Genomic DNA, 25,985 nt, shown 5'->3' on the forward strand with positions numbered 1-25,985 from the left:
ATTCCCATAAAGATTCCAAGGCAATATTTGTGTAATTATTATGAGTGCAAATATTTGGCCATGAACTTTGGGGAAGAAGGTTACCTAGGATGGCTCGGGGATATTTTAAATCACCTGCTTGTTCACAAACCAACTCCAATTTTTACAACAGTCTAACAGCAGCTGTTGAACAAGGGCCGCTCAGCTCCTTTAAGGAGTCTGGCCAGTTCCCGAAAGGGCAGCGGCAGAGGGCGGACCTTCGGTTACCCATGTGGCTACACTTGGCTGTATCTCTGTGCACACAAAAAGAAGTGGAGACCAGGGCAGGCCCCCAGATACTTCTCTTCCCACCTCAGTTTGCCTCAACTATTTATTTCAAGTGAAAGTGCTGTCACACAAAACCATCATAATACCAGTCATTCTTTATTCCTGTCTGGACACGACTGTCTTAAATTCTCTCCTACTTTCCTTTCCCTTCCTCTCTCCAAACTACAGCATTTAAATGTGGTTATGCTGACTGTAGCCCAAGCAGAAGACAGGCATCATTAAAAACATTTTAAAAGTATTTCCATTTCAGAAATAACATTTTAGTCTTTCATCCTGACCAGATCTCTCCTTAAGTATTAATGGAAACACTATTCTTCTGAGAAGCGAATTCTGACCATTACTGCTCTTATTTCTACAATATCTACCTAAGATTTTCGATGCCCAAACACAAAATATAATAATGGTATTTAATTAAAAGCAGGACCCCTTATTCCTTGCTAACATACAATTCTGTGTATTTTTTAATTGTATAGAAATTTAATCTAACACGTTAGATTGGCATTAGCGATTCATTCACAAATGTCACCTTAAATAATTCTGGAACTGTGTAGGGCTCCAATGATACTTATAAATGATTGTCATATGTAAAAAAGATGCAATTAAATCAAATCGTACTGAGAAATTTGCCTAAGATGATTTTATTTGCTAAAAACGCCTGGGAACTTCCTCTCCAAATTTACTCCCCCGAAAGAAAACATTCTCATCTGCATCTATGACTACAATTTTTAAAAATAGTCAAGGAACACAAAGTTTCAAATGTCTTAAATGAAACAAACAACAAAAGGTAAATCAAGTTAGAAAAAGAGCAAACACCACCAATGACCCTTCATTTTGCCAATAAACAGATATCAAGAATCAAGTCCTAAATTTTTGACAACTGAATTTTTTAAATCCCCAAAATAATATTTGACAACTTAACGTTACCATGAGATTCATGACCGGGCCAGTAGAAATCATCAGTTATAAAGGCATAGAGTGTTTTGATTTTGCTAATAAGAAATAGATAATTCCTCTTAAGCAGATTAACTTAAAGTACATTTTCAGGGAAGCTAAAATCCCCTTCAATCAAGTTCTTAAGTTTAATTACAAAAGTCAAACAATTTACTGGCTCTCACTCAAGCGCAATAACAAAATAGGTGGACACACGACTCTCAGAGGCTGGGAAACAGACCAGATCAATGTTTGCAGCAGTTACAGAGAAAACATTTTCAGGCGTAACTAGATAAAACATCTAACTGGTCCTCTTAACTGGGATTTCTCCTCTCTTTCTTCTTTGCTGCCCCCTATGTGGGAAAGATGCTTAACATTTTCCTCATTCAAAGTAAATGCAATTACTATATTTATGTTGCTACTTTTATATTAAGAGAAGAAGTACAAATTAGAAAACCTGGCCTTTGTAGAATATTTTATATGTATTCATTTTGCTTTATTAGTCCCTTAATTACATCACAGAAATACTCTTAAGTTGTCTCTATTTCTACAAAGTTAAAAAAGTATCTACTTTAAAATGGCAAAATAGCTTACTTGAAGAGTTTCTTTTGCCTCATTTTTCCTCTTTCTTTTTACTGTCTAAACTCACTGGATAATTGCCCTACTTCCAATTTAATTCTTCCTATATGGAAATTGTGTGTCTATATCCTGAAAAATACCAATTAAACTGCCAGCAATAACATCTCCAACAGTATCTTTTGGTCTTCAGTGTCAAAGCCCTCTGAACAAATGACCGGAAGGCTAAATCTAATACAGTCTTTGACAGGATGCCAGCTTTGAACACTCACATTGCAACCGTGGCTCCAGCTTTCTGCTTTATTTGGGGAACAAGAGAGAAATAACACATCAACTCTATAATTTTGCACAAATGGTAAAGGTTAAAACAAAAGTGATAGATTACCAGGAGGTCTGATTATCTCAAAATGTCATTAATATTGTTTTAAGAGGGGGGTTCCCCTTATCATTTAATTCAATTCCACCTAAATTCCTGTACAAAGTCAAATAAAGGTTTTCAGGCAAATATAGTAAAACTGCTAAAAATGTTATTTTCCTTCTCCTTAATTTCTTTGGCAATAATGACATCATTTACTATGTATTGGGCATGGTGGGAAGAAGGCTCCATGGATTTTCCAATTTAATCTCATAGCAATCCTATGATGAAAATATTAGTTGATGAGGAAATGGGCTCAGAGAGGTTAAGTATCTTGTACAAGGACACACAGCTGGAAACTGGAAGAACCAGACTCTGACCCGTGTGGTCTGGTTCCAAGGCCCAACACTTCTAGGCCGCCTTGGCTGTATCCACTATCCAATTTTCCCTGGGTGAAGCTTTACCCATTCTCTTTCTAACATGATCCCTGAAGAAATATTTTAGGGCAGAGGTTCTCAACCTTAGCTGCACATTAATATCCCATATTAAAAAAAAAAATTCCTCTGTGTGGGCCCCACCCCTGGAGATTCTAATTTAATAAGTCTGGGGTAGGGCCTAGGCATCAGTGTTTTTTAATACTACAGCAGGGAATAGATACCCCTCTTCTTCAAGGGGCTTAGATTCTAACAGTGTTCAGATGTTACCTGAATTTGGTAGAATCCCCACATGATTCTAACATGCAGCTCAGACTGAGAGCAAGTGATCAAGAGATTAACACCATTTTCCCAGACTCCTTTCTCCATGCCCTCAATGTGAGCAGCTCAACTGGCTTATCCAGAAAGGATGGCCAAGAGCCTAACAATCGCTGACATGAGACCGTGGAATCTAACTACAGAGAGTTCTAGATTTGAGAGGCAGCAGAGCGCAGCAGGAAATGCATGGGCACTGGGGTCAGCTGGTTCAAATTCCATCTCCACTATTTGCTTACTGTATCACCTTGGGCCAACCCCTTACCTCTTGTGGTTGTTTTGCAGAATTCAATGGGATGATGTAAGGAAAACCTCAGGCATATAAAAGTTCTCCATCAATGGTAGTTGCTGCCCGGGTTTTTGTTGCTATTACTAGCCCAGAGGTAATGACTATTGCCAGGAGACATTGGTAGTGAAAAAAATCAAATTACAAAAACATTTTATTATTAGTCTAATCATTCCTACTTTTATTCCTTCGCATTTAATTTACAGCTATTTATATTGCAATTAGCTTGGCAACCCTCATTCCTGACAACTGGGCCAGGAGGGGTAACATTATCACTCCCATCTTTAGATGGGGAAAAGGCAACATTTCCATCTATTCTCTCTCCAGTTTCTAGGATTCTAAAGATTAAAGACACCTGCAATCATGTTCATTAGTTCCCTATGAAAAATGATATTCAACACAGATGGCAAATGCAGGCAAGAATTAACAGGCACTTGATAGCAACCCCAAAATAACACCTAAATAATCACTTCTGAACATGAAAGTCATGGCAAACAAGTTCCAATTTATAGAAAGGTGTTAGAAAGGATTAGGGGGAAATGAACAAATATGTTTTTCTTTATCCTCATTCATTTAGGAAATGTCTGACATAGCTTAGAAATTCTTTTTCAAATGCAGACTGAAGCATGATTAATCTCCTCCATGAAGGGTCTTCATTTAGCAGATAGGACTAGACTGGTATGCCCTGATATTTTATCTTGAATCAAAGCTACAAAATAGGAGACGTCTATGATGAAGAGACCTGATTCAATGGCTCTCAGTCAAGGTCCCCGAGAAGCCCCCATACTATAGGCAAAAAGCTCACAATTCCAAATATGCACCAGACGCATGCCCGACCTGGAGAGCAGCTTGCCTATAAATGTATTCTTTGTCACATGTATGGAGGTTATGTGAATGAAACACATATGCTCCAGACATACTATTGAATTCATAGTCACTGTATATAACCACTGTTACATGGTGGGGGGGGTGGGGGGGGTGGTAGTTTCTTCCATTTTTTTGGTTGTTAAAAAGGAGTCTTCATACTCAAAAAGTTTAGGCAACATTGATCTAGACCAGCCACTCATTTTATTGATGAGGTCTAGATCTTGGGGACAGCTGGGACTCCAATCTGTCTTCTAATTCCCAAATGTCCCTTGTCCCCTACCACACCCATCCACTGCGAGCACCCCATCTGTGGGATGTCAGTAGTCATGGCAGTGTCCTCTCTCTAAAGGAAGAGGGTATAGTCCTACCCTCTGTCCCTGGATATCTTCCAGAATTTTCCTTATCTCCTGAGTCTTTCCTTTCCCTTTCCTTCCCTTCTTTTCCTCCTTTCAACTCCCCTGTTTTTACCCTTAGAGTTAGCTGCACTCAATGCCTTTCAAGCTCTGATGTTCTGAGTGCCCTTGGACATTTAGTCTCAATATGAAATGGAAATATGGTTACCAAGGTACTAAAACAAGGAATGTGATAAGTATGTATACAATACGCATACACGTGAATGTAGTTTACAGCTAAAACCCCAGTACTTCTAACATCTATAAAAAATCAGAAAATTGGAATATTCATGAATAGTCATTTTTATTTACTCTGGATCTGTCAACACTAATAGAATGTTAATAAACGCCTAGCATACCAACTTTTCAAAATGCTTTCACGTCTCTTAATGCAGTTTATTGTCCTGATGGCTCAGCAGGATGTAGGTGCTAGGATCAAGGCCCACGAGAACTTAAGTGCCGTGAAGGGAAGAAATGTTACCTATTTTGTTCACTGCTGTTTTCCTTGTGTCTAGTCTCTGCCACATGGTAGGCATTCAATAAGTATTTATTGACTGAGTGAATGACAGAAGTTAACAGGGATGGTAGTTTTAGCTATTTATTTAGCCTACATGTAGTTTTATTTTTAAGAGGATGGCAAGATTCTATAAAGGAACAACTGACTCCCTAATATCTTTTCAGTCTTTCATTCTCCTTTAATTTCAGTCTTTAATTTGACTTAATATTATTCCTTCAAATATCTTAATGTAATTTTTCAAAGTTATACAAGTAGTACATTCATTTTAGAAAAATCGGATACTACTAATAAAGAAAATTAACATGTCCAATGATCCCATTACCCAAAGGCAATACACTTACTATGCCAATGTATATTCTTTCAGAATTTATTCTTATGCATATGTACACACGCACATCTGACACTTTCCAAAAACTCTCTGTCTTAAACTCCATGATTTAGATTGTTGTTTTTTTTTCCCTAAGCTTTTTTTTTTTTCTTTTTTGGCTCACTGCCTCTTAGAGCACCTTATCCTCCTATGTCCTAAATATATTTCTTCCCCAATATTTAGGTACTTGCTTCTATAGGAGTTTTCCCTTTTCCCTCCAGAAGATTCATCTATCCTTATTTCAACTTTAAGTGCCATGTGGATGGGTGATCTTCATATCGTCAGTCTTCCCTTCTCTCTGAGATACCAATGCTCCACAAGCTCCACACATCTAAAACCAGATGCATCCTATTCCTTCCATCAAAACCACATCACTCACTCATCCACCCCATTTCTATCGACTGTAACAGAACTCTAGGAGCCATCCTCAAAGGCATAATCTTTGGTCCCCCAATCCCACATCCAGTCACTCACCATGATTCCCATCCTTCTTCCTATTAACTCTGTCATCCACCTCTTGCCAGTGCTATCAGTGGGCTTTAGGCCCTCACATCTGCATCATTTTCTACCTGTGTCTCCTGCTTTCTGTACAACTAACACCAAGCTTACCCACTGCTGCCAGCTAACTTCCTAAAACACCATTTCCATCCTGCCCATGCTACTTTTCTATCCTGATGTCTCTTTATTACTGAAAACAATCCTTTGCTCTAGCCAGCCTAGTGTATTCATTATTCACTCAACTCCAAAACATTTTAAGTATTTATTAGGCATTTATTATATGTAAAATCCACTCATTCACTCAACACCTATTTACTGAGCAAAGACCTGTAAAGTAATGTACTGGGGACACCATGGTGAACAAGACAGACCAAGTCTCTGTCCTCATGGAATCTAGAGGCTGGTGGGTTACAGAGGGGAGACTCCAAAGGTGGTGGTCCCAGCCCAGGGCACTTCCAACCTTCCATTTAAGTGTCAAATGAGTCAAGACATCCCTGAAGGCTGAGCTTTGTGGCCCAGACTTCAAGTGGGAAAGGAGTTCGGAAGGGAGGGCTGAGCGAGGAGAGCTGATGTGGAGCACCACGTCTCTGCAGAGGTGGGACTCAGCCGGGCATTGAAGGCTGAGCGTCCCAGAGAAAGGGGTGCCTTCCATCCATGGGGATAGGAGGAGAGGCGCACGGGTGGGATGGAAACACCAGCAGCAAGAGCACGGGCTTATTTCGTATAAAGGTTCATTCAACACCTATTCAGCAGAGCACACGTTCTGTCCCTGCAGGCCCGGGCTCTGAGGGGTATGTGAAGAGTACTCAGACCGGGCTCCTACCATGAAGGGATTTCCACCTAGCAAGGAGGATAAGGCAGGCCCATGATGATGTCACATCCCAGCAAGTGAGATGTTCCATCTGAGATTTGGAGACAACACCGAGGGAGCTCAGAAGGAGGTACATGTCTGGGTTTCTGTATCAGTTTTATAGAATCACATATTTTTATACATCTACCTGCCTCTATTGAAAATATCTTATTTTAAAGTGTTTTCTCACTCACTTTCTCATTTTATCCTAAGGGACTTGTGAAGAAGGCAGAATAGACCGGACTGTTTTCCAGAAAAGCCAAATACAACAGAGATGTTTTAAGCGATCTACTTAAGTCAGGAACACTTACAGGTTAAGAGTAGAACAAGAACACCTGCCCGTGTCAGCCCACTCCCACCTAAGTACCTAGAGCAGACACCCGGCAGGTGTAAGGAAGCCAAGTAGGCAGTTGGATTTAAAAGGGCAGGACTGAGGCAGCCTCTGAAGGTACTGGAGAAGGTATATGACCCAGTGCCAGTCTTACAGTCCCACTTTTCCTTCTCAAGTTTTGCCTGTATCGTTCCCCACCCCTAGGCCTGTCCAAGCCATAACCATTCGGGGTTTACCCCGATTTTTTTCGGCCCACACTGGTTTTCCCTTCCAGTGATTTCACCCCACTCATTTCCCAGCGGAGGGGCAGGGGGACAGGGGGTGGGATCGCGTATCCGGTTCTCTCCTGCGCACCAGTGTGCCCGGCCAGCACGCTGCTGGCCTCGGGACAGGCGGCTAAATACGGGCGAATGAATGAATTCCTGGCACCTCCACGGGCCAGCGAGGATATATCCGTCCCCAGGAGTGGGCTGGCAAGGTGTGCCCGCGCCACCCGGAGGAGCTCACCCACCGCGAGGGACGAGGGAGTGTGCGGGGGGAGGGGGGGCGAAGGGTAAGCAAGAAGGCCCGGTGCCCAGAGCGCGCCACCCGAGGCTCCGGTCCCCCGCTGGAGGCCGGGACTAACGCTCCCACGCCTCCGCAGAAATCGTGAACTCTTTCCCCATCAGGAAAAGTGTCGGGGAAAGTGGTGGGAAACGACGCCGCCACTGCTCGAGCGTCAGGAGTGGAGGAGCCCTAGCCCCAGGCCCAATCCCTCAGGAAGAGGAGGGAGGAGCACGGGAGGAGCCATGCGCACCTAAGACCGCGGCAAGAACCCGGGCGAGAAGCCACGCGAGATCTGGGGTCGGGAAATCTCATTGCGTTGCCTAGCGACGCACAGGACGCTCGCGGGCCCCCAGGCTAACCCCAGCTGTAGCCTCAAATCTCCTACCATGGGGGAAGAAGGCGGCGGCCGCAGCTGTGGGACCACTAGGGAGCTGCAGAAGCTGAAGCAGCAGGCGATGGAGTACTACCGGGAGAACGACGTCCCGCGCAGGCTGGAAGAGCTGCTCAACTCCACCTTCTACCTCCAGCCTGCCGACGTCTACGGGCACCTGGTAGGGACCTGGGACTAACACCCTCTTCCCTCCAGCCCCTCTCCCCCCGCCCCGCGCTGCGGCAACGCCGTGCGCCTGCGCCGCAGAGTCGCGCACGCGCGCCGCCGCCACAGGCTTGAGGACCGTGGTCGTGCGGGGAGACGACCCCGAAGGGAGAAGCGGTGCGGAAACCTGGGCAGGAGGAATCTCGAGAAAGTGGTGGACAGGAAGCAGTTAGAGGAAAGTGCGGTGTAGGCGCATTCGTGGCTAAGGCGACAGCTCGGGCCCGGCAGGCTTCTGAGCCGCCCTGCGCGGTTGCCAGTTCTCTTTAAACACAGACCTTAACAGCTCATAGCTCAGCTTGCAGCCTGCAGCGGCCTCCGTTTGAGCACGGGTGAGCTCCCTGGCGTTTGCCACAGCTTGGCCTCAGCCTACCCGATGGCCTCATGCCCAGCCCGCTCATTACTGCCGAGTCGCACTCTGATTTCAAGCGTATGTACCTTGCAGGGTGCACTCTTCCTGGATGCCCGACCCCATCTGACCAGCTCCTACCCAAACTCCAAATTCACATCAGTCTTGCCCACTTCACCAGGACTGATTGTCCTTGAGTGTTCCTAAATCATTTCCTGTCCGTAATGAGGCCCTCCATAGGCTTTTGAGCTCCATGGAAAGCTGGGGCCTTTTCCTAACACCTCCCTAGTCCCTATGCCCAGCACAAGATCAGGCATGTACCTTAGGCTTAAGCAATGAGCAGTTGAAACAAGCGTTTTCTCACTTCTAGATCCGTTAAGTACTAGCCACCTACCCTCTGGAAGGCAGTGTGGTTGGAACTGATAGGAGTTTGCACTAAGGTGAGGCAATATGACAGCAGCGTATGTAAATGCAATAAAGAAGCACAGTGTGTTTACAGGGTTCAAAACAACATCTTGTTGAGGCAGTTGGTATGGAGGATGTTCCGTGAATGTTTATTTTACTCAATCGTGGCCTACAAGTGAAAGCTGTATGTTGGGGGAGGGCAGTGCTGAGCTCTTTGTGCTATGTGATTTGTTGCTTAATCTTTAGGACCACTAGGAGGTAAAAATTGTGATTTCGTTTTACAAATAAGGAAACTGTGGCCCAGTGAATTTAGATGATTTTCCCAAGGGACACAGTGAATGACAGTGACGAATCAGACCAGGTTTGTGTCCGTAGTACCTCGGGATTCCACGGAAATAGTGGACACTCAAGCACTAACGTGACACAAATGAACGAATGCGACTCTGAATTCCATTCTCTTTCCACTGTCTCTTGCTAGAGGAATTCTTGGAAGTTAACTAGTCTAACTTCTTCATTTCACAAAGACACCAAGCTCTTGTCTCACAGCTACTTGGTGCAAAAGTTAAGACTGGAGATTTGGACTCTGGTTCCTCGGCGTTAATGTTCTTCCCAGTCTACTAGGCAGCCAGGACTTCAGTTTGTATGGCTCTCTGGGAACTTGTACCTTGGTTATGGATAAAAGCCACTGATACATAAAATAACTGGAGTACTAGATAAGGTGATACATGATTGTGTGCTAGACTGAGGGACACATCACCGCATGCCTATCAAAGGAATTCAGGGTTAGGGAAGGTCCCTGTAGGCTGTAGCATCTGAGAAAATTTGGGCTTGGACTTTGAAGCAAGTTCAAGAATTGGACTGGCAAAAAGATAATGATTTTTTTTTTTTTTTTTTGCTGCTGCCCTGGTTTTGGCCATCCTTATTTTCATCTAGTCTCTCCCTCTATTGAGTTCAACCCGAATCGTGCTGCCAAAGCAATGCTCCTTAAAAAAAAAAAAAAAAAAAAAAAAAAAAAAAAAAAAAAAAGTTTGTTTTTTTTTAAATTTTTAAGTAATCTCTACACCCAACGTGGGGCTCAAACTCACAACCCCAAGATCAAGAGTCACACACTTCACCAACTGAGCCAGTCAGGTGCCCCCAGAGCAGCGTTCCTCATCTTAAATCTGACCAACAGTCTCTTGCTCAGAAACCCCCTGTGGCTCCTTACTATTCCCTGAAGCCTAAAGTTCCTCACTTCCCTCCCCTTGGCTTATCCTGTTCCCTCTACCTGAAGTATCTTCCCTTGACTTCTTCTCGTCTGCCAGTGGAAATACTACATATTCCCCAATGTTCAGCTCCAATGCCATTTCTTCTCTGCTTCTGTTATATACTAGAGGAATTGAAGCAATGAGGAAGATGCTTGTGGGCAATAGCAATACAATACTATTTAGTCCCTCACCATAGAACTCATGATTGAAAGAGTTTGTGATTCATCTGATCTGATTGCGGATCTGATTTAATTCTTAGCCCTGCCACTTAGTAGAACTATCATATTGATGTTCCCCAATGAACCATACCACCAGTGTGACTGGTCTTATGTAAATCTCTCCCACACTGACTTGGGACTTGGCCATGTGACTTGCTTTGGTTAATAGCACCTCACCAAGCATGATGCAGACAAAGACATGGTAAGTGCTGCCATTTTGAGGCTGTACTCCTGGAACACTCCCTCTTGGAGTAGTTATCCAGGAAGTCCAATTACCCTGCTGGAGAGAGAGATCAGGTAGATAGGCTCACAGATGTAACACCTCCAGGATATCCTGTAAGAAAGACATGCCCGGCCAGCCCCTAGGATGTTCTAAGCATCCTGGTTGAGACCCTAGACACATGAGTTGAATCATCTTGGATGCTCTGGACCCAGTCAAGCTTCCAGATGACTGAGTCTGAATAGGAGACTCCAGGCAAGATCAGCCAAAAGAACTACCCAATTGAGCCCAGGCCAGATTTGTAGAGTCATGGGTGAATAAATGGCTTTAGCCACTAAGTTTTGGAGCAGTCTGTTACTTAGCAGTAAATAATTAAAACATTGGTCGTTTTACCAGGTATAATTTATTTCTCTGGAATTCAGTTTGCTCATCTGTGGAATGGAGATGATAGGATTTCCCTTACAGAGTTGTTTTGAGAATTTAATGACATAATGTATACAAAGTTTCCAGGGGTGTATCTGACACATATTTGTTTATACAAGATTTAATTTGTGGAATCCTAAATCTGCCAGGCACTGTGGTGTGACACAGTGATAAGGCACAATCACTCCCTCAAGGCACATATTAAACACTTAAGAATGTTAGTTCCTTTTCCCTCCTAACAACATTATACGTTGTGGATGCTCCTTGCTAGTTGCATCAAATTCACTACAGTACACAATGGATAAGCTAAATAATATTTTTGTCTCCTGATTCTGTCTCAATTCATTTAGGCACCTGCTTTGTAACATCCAAACCACAGTCCTTAAAGTATAGGGATGGCTTGAAAATTGACTTTCGCTTTAGCAGTGCTGGGGCCCCACCTGCGAGCTGGCACGTCGCTGATGGGTACTAGATGACCTGCTATGTAGGTTGAGGTCATTGGATTTCAAACCGAAAGATGAGAGGCCTGGTCTGCGGTGAATGCAGATAAAGAACCCAATACAATCTGATGATAAAGAGGTTGAGGAGAGTGTACCTTCACCTTCCCTTCTTCCTTCTCTCCCAGCTCCTACTCCTCTGTGTAGAAACACCATCTTGTATCTTTTTACTCAGGCGATTTGAGTGGCTTTCGGCCTCAGCTTCATTCTCTTCCGCCTCTTTCTTGGATCACTTCCAAATGGCTTCTGCTTTTCCATGTCAATGAAACTGCTGTTACTAGGGTTCTGACAACCCTCTTTGAACACGTGAACTGGTGGCGAAATACAGCCTCTGCAGAAGTCTTCACCACTAAAATATCAGATGCCTTGCTGAGAGGAATAAAAACTGGCCCACAGAAGTTTTCCTGTTTGCATCACAGCATTCTAGAGACCAACTGACTTTGGTATCTTGGACAGAAGGATAGGTGAGGGCCTGCTAAAGAGTGACATGGGGTCTTTAAGAAACGTGCGTGAAAAAATTCCAAAGTGTGTCATGTTTGACTAACAGTCTGTTTCCCAAAAGGAGCCTCTTTGGAGAAACTAAGTAATAATTTTCAAACAACTATCCTCCTCCGTTGCGTAGCTGGAGTCATCTCATTAAAACAAATCTCTTTATTTCAGTGTGAATTAATTTGGCTAAGACTCCAATCCTGAGTTAGTTTTTGTTTGTTTATTTTTCTCCTCCCTTAAATTCATATGTATGTACATATTTCACTCTGAGGCACCATCACCAAACCAGAAATGGAAGCCAACATGGCAGGTAGAAGATTATCCGCGTCCGGAATGGCCAGAGTTAGTGGGGGCCTCATATTCCTGACATAAAAATAGGGAGTGTATCACCACATTCCTCGGGCTTAGTTTTTTTTCCCAAAATGCTATGCATTTGAAAGTAGACTTTGTGCCCTTCTCCCTTCCCCCATCAATAGCAGTTGACGTGGATTCTGGAATCAGCCTGCCTCGATGTGAATCTCAGCTCAGACAGTTATTTTGAACTCGCGGGGAAAACATTTAATCTCTTTCTACTCAGTTTCCCCATGTATAGAGTGGAGATAGCAAAAATAGTACTGATCCCATAGGGTTGTTATTAGGCACAAATAATTTGGGTAAAGCAGTTAAAACAGTGGCCAAAGCAGTGATATATTCTTTTTTTAAAAAAACAACCAAACCTATAAATATATGTTGTAAATGCTTTTAAAAGTTTTACATTTTGTTAGATACTGTTCTTTGAAATGGGGAAGTTTATTTGATTTCTAAAATTATATTGTGGGTTTATGTCATTTAAAACTGACTTTTAAGTATAAGAATAAAAGACTTGTTTTCCTTTTTTAAAAGTTAAAATGATGTTTCATTTTGATTGCAAATAAATTCACGCTTTATTAAAAAAAAAGAAGAAGAAATAAATGTATGTGAGTTTCTGCTGAGAGTTCAAAAGAGAACAGCAATCCCTATCAAAATAACACCAACGTTCTTCACAGAGCTAGAATAAATAATCCCGAAATTTGTATGGAACCAGAAAAGACCCCAAATAGCCAAAGGACTCCTGGAAAAGAAAACCAAAGCTGGAGGCATCACAATTCCGGACTTCGGGATGTATTACAAAGCTGTAATCATCAAGACAGTATGGTACTGGCACAAAAACAGACACATAGATCAATGGAACAGAATAGAAAACCCAGAAATGGACCCACAAACATATGGCCGACTAATCTTTGACAAAGCAGGAAAGAATATCCAATGAAATAAAGATAGTCTCTTCAGCAAATGGTGTTGGGAAAACTGGACAGTGACATGCAGAAGAATGAACCTGGACCACTTTCTAATACCATACACAACAATAAACTCAAAATGGATGAAAGACCTAAACAAAACAGGAAGCCATCAGAATCCTAGAGGAGAAAACAGGCAACAACCTCTTTGACCTTGGCCACAGCAACTTCTTACTTGACATGTCTCTAGAGCCAAGGGAAACAAAAACAAAAATGAACTCTTGAGACCTCATCAAGATAAAAAGCTTCTGCTCAGGAAAGGAAATAAGCAGCAAAACTAAAAGGCAACTGACAGAATGGGAGAAGATATTTGCAAATGACAGATAAAGGATTTGTATTCAAAATCTATAAAGAACTTATCAAACACACACACACACCCAAAAACAAATAATCCAGTGAAGAAAGGGGCAAAAGACATGAATAGACACTTTTCCAAAGAAGACATCCAGCTGGCTAACAAACACATGAAAAAATTCTCAACACCATTGATCATCAGGGAAATACAAATCAAAACCACAATGAGATGCTACCTCACCCCTGTCAGAATAGCTAAAATTAACAACTCAGGCAACAACAGATATTGGCAAGGATGCAGAGAAAGAGGAACCCTTTTGCACTGCTAGTGGGAATGCAAACTGGTGCAGCTACTCTGGAAAACAGTATGGAGTTTCCTCAAAAAATTAAAAATAGAATTACCTATGACCCAGCAATTGCAGTACTAGGTATATATCCAAAGGATACAGGCGTGCTGTTTTGAAGGGGTACATGCACCCTAATGTTTATAGCAGCATTATTGACAATAGCCAAAGTACGGAAAGAGCCCAGATGTCTATCGACTAATGAATGGATAAAGAAGTTGTGGTACACAGTAGAATATTATGCAGCAATCAAAAGAACGAAATCTTGCCATTTACAACAACATGGATGGAACTAGAGGGTATTGTGCTAAGGGAAGTCAGTCAGTCAGAGATAGACAAATATCACATGACTTCACTCATGTGGAATTCAAGATACAAAACAGATGAACTTAGGGGAAGGGAAGCAAAAATAATGTAAAAACAGAGAGGGAGACGAACCACAAGAGACACTTAAATACAGAGAACACACTGAGGGTTGCTGTAGGGGTTGTGGGTGGGGGATGGGCTAAATGGGCAAGGGGCATTAAGGAAGACACTTGTCGGTATCATCACTGGGTGTTGTATGTAAGTGATAAATCACTAAATTCTATTCCTGAAATCATTATTACACTACATATCAACTTTGGATGTAAATTTAAAAATTAATAAATAGATAGATAAGTAAATATTTTTAAAAGAGAACAAATCACTCCATGTACCAAAGACTGGGCATCAGGCTAATCCAAATTTCAGCTCATGAGGCCGGGGCAGTTCCCACAGAGCTGCTAGCCTGATCCCCGCAGGAGGAGGACACTGAGGGAGAAGTTTAGTAGAAACTAGAGTAAATGAGAATGACCTTTTAAAGACAAATTAGTTATGGTGTTGTCATCTTTGTTTTTTTGTGTGTGTGTCGAAGGCAAACTGTTTCTCTAAACTCGCAAAGCCTCCCACCATATGCAAAGTAGTGGGGAGAAACGTGTTGGATGGACTGGGGCTTCCAACCCTACAAGTGGAAATATTCTGCACCATTCAAAACTTCCCCAAGGTACGAAGCAGCTTAAATGTATTCTTCACTGTGTCCTGACGCCACTGCATTTATTAGCATTTATTGTCTAAATTGTAGAAAATTAATGTTTTGAAGTTCAGCGTTTGTGAAATATACACACACAATTTGTAGGTAGTTATGTACATAAAGCAGGAACCATGCAGTCAAACATGATGGCTTTATTATGTTTAAGTGTCCTATTGGTACAGACATGACCTGCTAGCCTGAAGATGACCCAAGATGGAGACGTGGGGCAAAAATAGTTTTAAAACTCTGACATTATTAAGGTGGTAAGTTCTGTAAATCTACAGGGATGTTTATTCATAATGTTTTTATATGGATTTACATAGATTCGTAGATATGTAGGCCAAACTACATAAAGACAAATTCATTTTAGTAATTTTAATAATTCATCTGAATTGCTACATATTTGTTAGAAATAATTTTACTACAGTCTCTGGGAGGAAAATAATTATGATTAAAATCTGTATCCTTTTAGTTATTTCCTGGACAGGTAGTGATAAAAATGAAGTTCAATGTAAGGTTTTTATAAGTGTACATTAACCAGGTAATAATTTTAAATGCTCCTTGAAGTTGGGTTCCACACTGTTTCAACAGTTATAAAAATATCTCAAAGAAAATTATATATTCTCGTTTTCCCTTTGCAACTGGTGATAAAATATCATGCACATTAAAAGCTGGATACGTTCAATTTCTTCCTTTCTGCAAAAGGTAGGGAAAACGTAGAACACACTCATATTATTTTCAGAACATATGTTCAGTGGTGATCTCAACGCACTTTGAAGTCCATGAGAACGCTTTACCTGAGCAGGCTGAGGCCGAGGAAGTGGAAAGGTCTAAGGCCGTCAGCACTGCTGTGCAGTGGGTCAACAAAACCATCACGGAGGAGCTTCGGGGCATAGCCCCCTCCAACCAGGCCGAGGTGGACCAGGTGCTCAGGTAAATCTTCCACTTGCAAATGGAAGCATCCAGTACAAATGTATCTCTTTTCTTTTTCTTTCACCCGCCAATAATATGGGTCTGTTGTATCTAGAGGGTACAGTCAGCAAGTTGATTAAGAAGCATATGCTGGGGCGCCTGGGTGGCGCAGTCGGTTAAGCGTCCGACTTCAACCAGGTCACGATCTCGCGGTCCGTGAGTTCGAGCCCCGCGTCGGGCTCTGGGCTGATGGCTCGGAGCCTGAAGCCTGTTTCCGATTCTGTGTCTCCCTCTCTCTCTGCCCCTCCCCCATTCATGCTCTGTCTCTCTCTGTCCCAAAAATAAATAAACGTTGAAAAAAAAAAATTAAAAAAAAAAAAAGCATATGCTAAAGCAGCGAAAACCTTGTTTTTAAAGTTTTCCTGTGGGTTTTCTGAAAACCTTGTTTTTAAAGTTTTCCTGTGGGAGGCCATGTAAGGCCTTTCAGTCTCTTTCCATGCAAAGGGTTCAGGATAAGTTTCAGTAGAACGTTTCTCAGGAAAAGCACGAAGAATCCAGATGACGTCCTGTCCGTCCCCCTATCTCATATGCCATCTTTGAGTGTCTCCTACCCTTTCACGTAGTCACACTGGATGATGCTTATAGTCTGCCCCTCAGCCACAGACAAGTCCTCCATGCTTGTCCATAGGTGGACTCTAACATGTGAAAACCAAGGAAGGGTCTGCTGGGGCTGTGTAAGTATTGTCCAACACCCAACTGAGGAAGGGTTAGCGTTACTCTTCCTTTTGGGGAGGTCCGCTGCCACAAGCCTCTTGGCCCAACAAAGGTCAACCGGATTCTGTCTCTCTCTATACTTCACCGCTTGCTTACTTATACATAATATCACGTTTTAGTTTGCTTCCGAGTTGGATCATAACCTTTGTAAAAAAAATTTTTTTTAATGGTTTTTTGGTTTTGTTTGTTTTTTTCCCCTCATCTGCTGTGATCATATTCTTCATTTTCTTTCCCAGTGTAGGTTTTCTCGTGCCTTCTATTCTATTCCATTTCTTTTCTCCTGGAATTTTTCTCCCCCAAACCTCCCATCTGGACCGGTTCCTCTCTATCTGCTAACAGAGATGCCGTAGGACATCCCTTTATTTTCCCCCTACTTTCTCAATCCTGTATCTTCTTCTTTCTCGACTTGCGGGATGGAAAGTTTTGGAGTTCGTACGTGTGCGGAAATGCCAGCACTTTGCCCTGATGGCTGACAGTTTACCTGAGTATAGATCTCATTTAAAAGCAATTTCTCTCAGCACTTTGAAGGCTCTGTCCCACCAACACCTGGATCATTAATAAGTGGAATGTAATTCTAATTCCCGTGTCTTTGTTCTTTGTTGGCTTTTTTCTTTTCCTGTGGAAGCTTTGAGCCTCTTCTTACTCTGGGGAAGCTGAACTTTTATAGAGGTGAACCTAAAGGGGCCTTCCCCAAGTTTTTTTTTTTTTTTTAACTGTTCACCTTAAGTTCTCCCCCCCACCAAAAAAAGAAAATGAAGTCCTGCCCATTATGCTATATATTTCACTGTCTATTCTTGACTCAATTTTCTTTTGATGGTCATTTACTCAAAAAGAAAATCCAGTAGCCCTTAATCAAATTAGATCTTCAATTTTTACCTTGAATATACAAACGACTGGGCTCATATAATTTGTTTAATGTTTATTTACTTTTTGAGACAGTGAGAGATAGAGTGCGAGTGGGGGAGGGGCAGAGAGCGAGGCAGACGCAGAATCTGAAGCAGGCTCCAGGCTCCGAGCTATCAGCACAGAGCCCGATGCGGGGCTTGAACCCACCAACGGTGAGATCATGACCCGAGCCGAAGCTGGACTCTCAACCGACTGAGCCACCCAGGCGCCCCTCAAATAATTTTTAAAACGAACACATACAACCTGCAAACATTTATTTCCAACCATTTATGTATTTCCTTCCGAAAGTAATCTCAGCTCCTCCACACAGTTTTGTTACAACACCATCATTTGGGGGCCTTGGAGAGTGAAGCTGTGATCTGCTTTTAAGTGGCTAAAAAGCAGAGCTAATTATTGACACACATTGAACGGAGGTCAGGTCAGCACTAAAACACGGCCCAAATTACGAGTGGTCTTCATTGTAAAGCCATGTTTTCTTGCCATTAAGGACATTCTTTGAAAGTAAAGTACAAGAAGAGAAGGAGAGAAGACAGCTGGAAAAGGGCCTGGAAGACCAAACAATAGCCATCCCTTCACCTCCACCTCCTCCACCCCCAGCAAGAAAAAAAGGACAAAGGCAAGGTCGGTGACTCCTGTTACAGAACCTTCCATAACCACTATATGAAGAAGAAAGGCTGATGTTTAGACTGCCTTTCCGATCAGAGTCTGCTGCAGACCTAGGCCGGCCTCCCCACCAGGTACCATCCATCCTGCATGTGACTTCCTTGCTTGAAGCTATGATGTCAGGGATCTTAGGCGGTTTTACCCCACCCCACCCTCTGTTTTCTTTGTAAGGAAAAAATACTTCTTCCCCAGAGGTGAGCACTTACCAAAGGAAGCGTACCGGAGGGTGGCGATGCCGGATGGGGAAAAGGAAAGTGGTGTGGGGGACCTTCAACTGCCCCGCAAAATATCCATTAGCTCATCAAAAAAGCCACTCCATATTTTAAAGATTAGCAATATCCTTTGATACGGATAACCAACATTTTCTCTGTCCTGTTAATAACATATAAAGAAAAATTGGGGGAGGGGGGTAAACCTTGCTCTTTTAAGGCAAATAATCAAAGTTATCATGGCCCTTCGTTCCATGCTTTCCAACATATTGTGAACTTCAGCCCCTCCAGTGCTGCTGGTATTGTAAACAGAGTTTAATGTCTTTCCAACATGCTCCTTGAGGACATGAATCATGTCTCATTCAACTGAGCACCACCAGCGCCTAGCATGAGGCAAACGCACAAACACCCAATAAATGTGGGTTTCCTTGAAGAAGAAAGCACCAGAACCAGGAGGGGATCAAAGAGAACATGGAGACATGGTTTCTTATTTCCTAGATTCAGATGCTGAGGCCCAGAGAGGGAAGGAGAGTCGCCCAAGGCAAAAGAATCCTATGAAACCAATCTCTTGGGACAGGGAGATAGCCACTGCTGAATTATAGGTAGAGATCAGCACTGGGTGTTTATTTGGTGGTTGCTGTTGACTGACAGAACGTGGAACGTAAGAGAAGTAGGAGGGGACAGGAATTTGCTAAAGATTTACTATGTACTCTGCGCTTACATAGCTTTTTCCACTTATCTTACCTACCCGAGCCAGACCAGCAGCTGGGGGAAGGGCAGAAAGGGCCCTAGCGATTTACAACGGACGGCGTAGCACCTGATCAGGCTGGCTCACTGGGAACAAATGAGAGTAAAAGATGGGTGAGGGTGAGGGTCAATGGCTGGGTTTGGATGCCACTTCTAAAACAATGAGGTGTCTGTTTGGGATTGGCCAGAAAGGTAACCAGTTAGATATATGTGCATGAAGAGACATTCAACAAAAAGCTGGGTACCAAGGAGCTATGGCAGGTGTAGAAAACAAAGGACTTGGAATCCAAAGACTGTCCAGATCCTCTTTATTCACGTTCTATAGATATTGGGCCAATCTTTTAACCTAAGCCCTAATTTACTTATATGTGAATGTGGGCTAACAGTATCTACCCCATAAAATTGTTGAAGGAGTTAATATTTAATATCTTAACATTTCTTAAGAGTGGCAAACTCCATGGCTAAGGATTACTTGAACATCACACAAAAACTTCTTGGGGGTTGGGGTGGAGAGCGTTTTCTGTCTAGCCTCAGTTTTCCCCCTTTCTTTATACTGGGCCTTCACATCTATAAGTAAAGCATTAAAAATAGATAGTTTTATCATAGTCAAATTTCCTAGAAAGGAATCTTTTATCACTCTTTTTCCTTCTAGGGAGGACAGATACTCTTACAGAGAAGCCTATCTTGCCTCCAGAACCTGTTGAACCTGTCCTCAGTGGCAGCATGGCCATTGGGGCAGTGTCACTAGCTGTGGCCAAAACCAGTGCCATGCTGGACAATAACCCCCTCTACTTAAATATTGCATTACTGAAGCACCCTCAGGTTAGTATCTATTATGTGCCAAGGACCCACGAGTATCTCCATAACAATGAACCATGTTTCTTGTTTCTCCTTGTTCTTCCCTATTTCAGGAGCAGCCGACAAAGCTAACTATACCTTTGCTAATGGTATCTCTGGTCAGCTGTGGGAAGTCATCGCCCGGCAAGTTGAATTTAATGAAAGAAGTGATTTGTATACCCCATCCTGGATTAACAGCTAAACAAGTACCTCATAGTATATCATACTGCTTTTTCTAAAAAAATATACTCCACCATCGATGAGTCTTTAGTGAGGGTCCCTAAGGTTTATGATGCTGAAGGAGAGAGAATTAATTATAAAATGAGAAAAAAAAAATACTTTAGGAAATCAGGGACTTGGGAAGAAAGCAAGACGTCAAAAAAAAAAGGGGGGGGTGGCACATTTAGGCCACCTTCAATTTCTGGTTCCTTTCAGCACTGACATGTGCCAGTGACTCCCCAAGAAGCCCCGGGTGAGTAACCTGGCAGGCCTTGAGAGTGCTGGAAGGTTGTTATTTGGGGGAGTTGAGGCATCTTTATTTACTGGCCGATGCACTGTGGCAGCAGCGAGAGGAAGCTGGCATTTTCCTAGCAGCCAATTCTGTTCAGTAAGAGCTCCGGGGCCAAGCAGACTGCTTGGCACAAAAGAGAGGTTTGGTGCATGTTTACAGAATGAATGAATCCTAAGTTGCATCTTTCTACTTAGTCGTGTGCTAGCGTCTGTCTTGTTCTGCCGTGGTCTGAATGAGCCAATACGCCTCTTTAAATCTTCGTGAAATATGCACTGGAAGGAACAAATGTTCATGTTCTATAGCAGATGTTTTCAGAAAAAACATGCAGGATGTTTCATCCCCTCTGGTAATACATTGAGTGATATTTTTTTATCCAAGCTAGTGAAAATCATTAAAAAAAATCTCAAGATAATTTCTTCATGATAAAGAATTCTTTTTTTATGAGAATAACTATTATCTCCCAATGTATTGATTGTGGAACACTAGGAATCCATTGCTGGCTCACCATCCATCAGATCATGTTCAGATGCTGGCACCAGAATCTTCCCTGCAGTTAATATCTGTTGTGCTATTGGGTACCAGAGCAGTTGGCATGCCATTCTGTATTTGTCTTCGTATGCAGATCCCACAGTCATTAGACTGTGTCGACTTTTTAAGTGACAGTGGCTTTATACTAATTCAAACACTATCATGCAGAATCCCTGGGTGACCTGTGACATGTACTGCAAAAAGGTTGGTCAAGAGACTGAAAGAGAATGAGGTCCACTTGATCCAACCAACTGAACCTGTCAATTCTGAACAATGGAGAAAGGATTGTGAGAAGAATCTCGCTCATTTTCAACCAAATAAAAATTGAGGGCTAAAGATTCACATTTAATCTTCTGATTTGATAGACCATACCCAATCTACTAACCAGGATACATTGTCAGGGGCCCTACAAATATTCAGTTAGAAAGAGCCAGCGTGTGGTGTAAGTTTTTATATTTAAAATTTCTAGACTGCAGTTGTGGAAGATCATGATTGTTCTACTTACAGGGTGTGGAGATGCTTCTGGAAATTCAGAAACATATTAACAAAACAATTGAAATGGTATGTGAAGAGGATCTATGGTATGGAATTGCTGACAATATATACAAATTATAGTTCATTACAGTTCATTAACTCAGTATTGTTGTTATTGATGTGTGAAATGTATTAATTTTCCTTGGGTTTCCCATAGGAGGCAAGCTTCTACATTCCCTCACTGGCTGCGGATCCAGTTTCTAATGGCCTTCAACAATCTCATCAGCTGGCTTTATGCTAAGATCACCCCTTAGGATTTGCAAAGAAAGGATTTGGCCCCTAGGATGTGCGAGGCAGTTTAGTGTAATGGTTAAGGCACAGACTCTTGTGTCTGCTTGGGATCCTGGTGTTGGGCAAACAGGAGCCTTTGGCCAGGCAGCCCTTGAGAGGGAAGCCACAGAAGCCAGACGATGACAGGCAACCATATATATGAGCCACTGGTCGTGCCTGTGTTTGTCTTGTTCACCAGTGTATGTCTCCTGCCACGCACATCACTTTGCTTCCTGAGTGTGGTATTTTTAGCAGGGGATAGAAAGTTCAGCAGACTCCATCGTGAAGAAAAGAAGTAAGATATCTGTATTTGCATATACTTGGGTGTGAACCATACTGATTCTTGACAAACATACCCCAATTTACAGAGCCTGTGAATGCTGGGTATTAAAAAGCATCCTTTAAAGGCTGAATCCTGGATCTATAACACTGTCAACACCCTACATTGTGGGTATTGAAAGTCACCAATTATCTTTGGAAAGTATCTTTTAATTTCAGATGACATTACACATACCAGATTCATCAGATTTAATGACCTTTGGCTGTTTCCAAAAGTCAAGTCAAAGGGACAAAGGGTTTGTACCTTAACAACATTCAAACCAATCTAAAAGCAAATCCCACAGTGGTGTTTCTCCTTAAGGGCAAGGAGGGGACTTCGTATGAGAGAATAATAACTTATTTACCTGAGTAGAAATACACAGATATGTTATCCACATACCCCATCTATAATGATTGGAGGTACAATGTAAAGACGAACAAAAGGGAACATGCACTTGAATTCGAAAAAACGGTTTGGAGGTTATCAAAATAGGGAGGGGCTGGTAAGGTCCCTGTGTGTGTGTGTGTGTGTGTGTGTGTGTGTGTGTGTGTGTGTACACAAGTGTGATTCACAGTGCGACAGGGCCCAGAACAGTGGACGGGCCACAAGACCTAATAATTGCAAGTGACTTATCTTCATCTTCTGTCCCACAGCCGCCTCCTCCAAAAACAGAGACAAAAAAAGGGCATAATGGAAACAAAAGAAGTCAAGTAAGTTCACGTATTTCCTTACCACACTTCAGTATGACACAGTTCGTTTATATCCTCTCTGCCAGTGTTCCTCTCCCAGTCACTGAGCTCCAAGACCAGGGCTGACACAAATCGAAACAACACAGTGCTCCTCCTCCAAGAGCCAGAAACCGGCAGAGCCCAGGGCTGGGAGATCTTTCCATCCTCCCTCTCTGGCCACAGGCTGTGGGCCAGCAGTTGTCTGTCCAGCCGACATCTCGGAGGGCACGGAGAATCATTTATAAGTAACAGGATTATATTTGGAACCTAATAGGTGAAATGCTGGGGAAGGGGAATTTCTGCTAAGTAGCCAAAAAGCACATGGGAAAGGTTTTCGATCTTCATCTTACCCCTATCAAGTGAGAGAGAAACAAAAGGCGCAAAAAGAGAGCCATCTCTTTCATTGCGTCCCGCAAAGTCACCAAAGCACCATATCCAGAACCATTACGGGAGCTCAGATTTTGTCAGCGGCGTCAAACAGTTCTTGTCAAGACTGGCCAGGGATGGCTGCAAGAGCCTCAGGAAACCGTCTGACCTTGATCAGTCAATGACTCTGGTGATTGTGGGTGCTCTGACAGACACATCTGTTCCATGCCTAACCTTTCAACCATATAGTTAGAATAACCAATAAGAACCCCGGAGATAATGCAAATGGTCCTAGTTGCTCACCCGAATGGAAAATTAAAGATGGAAAATTAAATCCCTCCTCAAAATTGGGAGAGAGAAGAGAAACGTATGAAAAAATACACCAGAAAGTAAAGTACTTGACAGTTGCATCTGTTGGGATGAACACAACACTCTGAAGTTGGACCTTGTAAGAGCGCTTAGGTGATGATGAACAAGCCACCCGGTATCAATGTTGTTTCCCTCGTGCCAGCAGGTTGTCCTCTGTGTTCCGAGAAGCTCAGACCAAGATCAGTCCTCCTGTGGTCAGCTTTGCTACTTTTTATTTCTGTTAGAAAAAGCTTAATTGGTCGATTCTGGAGAGGCAGCCATACCAGTGGAGGCATGAACTCTGGAGCTAAACTTCCTGGATTAAAATCTGTTCCAAGTTACTTAGCTCTCTATAAAATGGGATAATAATAGTACTTGCTTCATAGGTTAACGTAAGGAGTAAATGTATTTATGTAAAGCATTTAGAATGGTAGCTGGCATTTAATAAGTGATAAATAAACTCTAAATAAGTCATACTTTTGTAGTTTAGAAGACTCCAACAAAACTCCTCAGTTGATATACAGAAATTTCCCCAACTATTCCTTTGCCAAATAAAAGGCTCCTCTCGCTGACATTAAAAATGTTGGATGGTTCTTATAATTGACTAGTTTATCATCAGAGAAATGGGATAGTTACACCTAGGTTCGTGCACACACTTGGGTTTGCTCTTAAGTTTGGCATGCACACACACACACACACACACCCTTCAGAATTACTGATTCTGCTTCAACTATGTTATAATTGGATAGTGGCAATTTATGATGAGGCATATCAGGGCTGACCTTGCAATAGAAATTCATGGCTTTCCCTGGGCTGCTCCAGGTCCCAAACATTCTTCCATCCTCAGCAACGCATTTTAGCAGAGTTCTTCACTCCTTTTTCTCATAAAACGTTTCCTGAAGGAGGGTTCCAGCCTTAATACTTATATTCTTCCAAAGGAAGACAGAACACAGGAAAGAGCGTGTTTGGAAGTAGATGGAGAAGGAGAGAGTTAGGGACAGGCTGGACAGACGTTTACAGAGACCAGGTGGAAATTTACTACCTTGGTGGTTGCAGCTCAGGTCAGCCCATGTACAGTGAAAGAGCTGATATAAGAGATTACACAGGCAGACCAAAGAGACAAGTGTATTCCTGGGTCAAACTTGAAACCTTGGGCTAAGGAAATTATTCCAGATACTTTGGGCAATCGTACGCTGGAAGGTCATGCAGAGATGAGAGGATCCTGGATGTGCTGTTAGTGGAGACACAGAGACACATCTAGAGGGCTGTATCTGGTTATAAACAATGCCTAGTTTATAACCAGGAAGCTCCAAGAATCTTACTGTGCTCAATTTACATGCATCATTTGGTTTGGTTACAGCAGCCCATCACCGGCAAGATGTCCCATCTTGGCTGTTTAACCATTAATTACGACACCATAGAGCAGCCGCTGCTCCTCATCGAAGGCATCTGTGCAAACCTGGGGCTGGACCTGGGGACCAATCTGCATCTAGCCATCAACTGTGCTGCACATGAGCTGATAGATTATGTAAGTTTCTGCTCCAGAACACTTACTTTTTGTTGGGTCCCAGTATTTTTAAATTAGAACTCAAAACGAGTGTTTCTGAACATTTTCCAAACAGATTCTGTTGTTTTTATTAATATCGTGTGAGGGGACAAACATAAATGCCAACCTGAGAAAGCCAAGTTAGCTAATGACCAGAAAATACCATAACCATATAATTAAAAAAGTTTTTTAATGTTTATTTATTTTTGAGAGAGAGAGAGACAGAGAAAGAGACAGAGAGTGAGCAGGGGAGGGGCAGAGAGAGAGACACACACAGAATCCCAAGCAGGCTCCAGGCTCTGAGCTGTCAGCACAGAGCCTGATGCGGGGCTCGAACTGATGAACCATGAGATCATGACCTGAGCCAAAACTGACCGAGCCACCTAGGCGCCCCTATGATCTTTAAAAATTAACAGAAAATGGCAAAATAATTACATATAGAAATCCTGTAACAAAAATTACTAACATGGTTGCTTACATTGCAATTATGAGAGCTGTTGAAAAATAATTTAACAAGCTGGCATGTCCTGCTGAGTTCACTCATTTCATTGGTAAGTGCTGAATTTGTCAAGCATGAAAAGTGAACCCATTGTTTAACTGTGACTTGGTAAGCCCTTCTGGACAAGTGGTTCTCAGAATTTCTGCTGTGACTCACTTTATTTTGTTTATTTATTTTGAAAGAGAGGAGTGGAAGGGGGGAGGAGAGAGAAGAAGAGAGAGAGAGAATCCCAAGCCGACTCCACACTGTCAGTGCAGAGCCCAATATGGGGCT

The 25,985-nt window shown here is 42.5% G+C and overlaps 2 protein-coding genes across 4 annotated transcripts in view; one reads left to right on the forward strand and one right to left on the reverse strand.

The window, feature by feature from the left end:
* The window catches only part of HSPA12A (heat shock protein family A (Hsp70) member 12A), a 167,320-nt gene extending 159,228 nt beyond the window's left edge, over window positions 1-8,092 (reverse strand). The window contains exon 1 of the mRNA XM_025918092.2: window positions 7,956-8,092. Coding sequence (XP_025773877.2) covers window positions 7,956-7,958 — 3 coding nt within the window. The 5' untranslated portion in view covers window positions 7,959-8,092. The remainder of the gene's footprint in view (window positions 1-7,955) is intronic.
* Window positions 7,631-25,985, forward strand: part of ENO4 (enolase 4) — a 28,625-nt gene continuing 10,270 nt past the window's right edge. Inside the window, exons 1-9 of one of the 3 annotated variants that reach the window (XM_086680970.1) lie at window positions 7,634-8,121; window positions 14,860-14,988; window positions 15,758-15,948; window positions 18,095-18,228; window positions 19,879-20,048; window positions 20,138-20,269; window positions 21,610-21,663; window positions 22,879-22,935; window positions 25,031-25,195. In XM_086680970.1, the coding sequence (XP_086537096.1) occupies window positions 7,957-8,121; window positions 14,860-14,988; window positions 15,758-15,948; window positions 18,095-18,228; window positions 19,879-20,048; window positions 20,138-20,269; window positions 21,610-21,663; window positions 22,879-22,935; window positions 25,031-25,195 (1,197 nt within the window). In that variant the 5' untranslated portion in view covers window positions 7,634-7,956. Of the gene's footprint in view, window positions 8,122-14,859; window positions 14,989-15,757; window positions 15,949-18,094; window positions 18,229-19,878; window positions 20,049-20,137; window positions 20,270-21,609; window positions 21,664-22,878; window positions 22,936-25,027; window positions 25,196-25,985 lie in introns of all 3 variants that reach the window. The other 2 variants (XM_025918270.2, XM_086680971.1) reach the window with 2 other exon arrangements.

This window comes from Puma concolor, chromosome D2 (assembly GCF_028749965.1).
Source record: "Puma concolor isolate L17-30 chromosome D2, mPumCon1.1.hap2, whole genome shotgun sequence".
NCBI classification, from domain to species: Eukaryota; Metazoa; Chordata; class Mammalia; order Carnivora; family Felidae; genus Puma; species Puma concolor.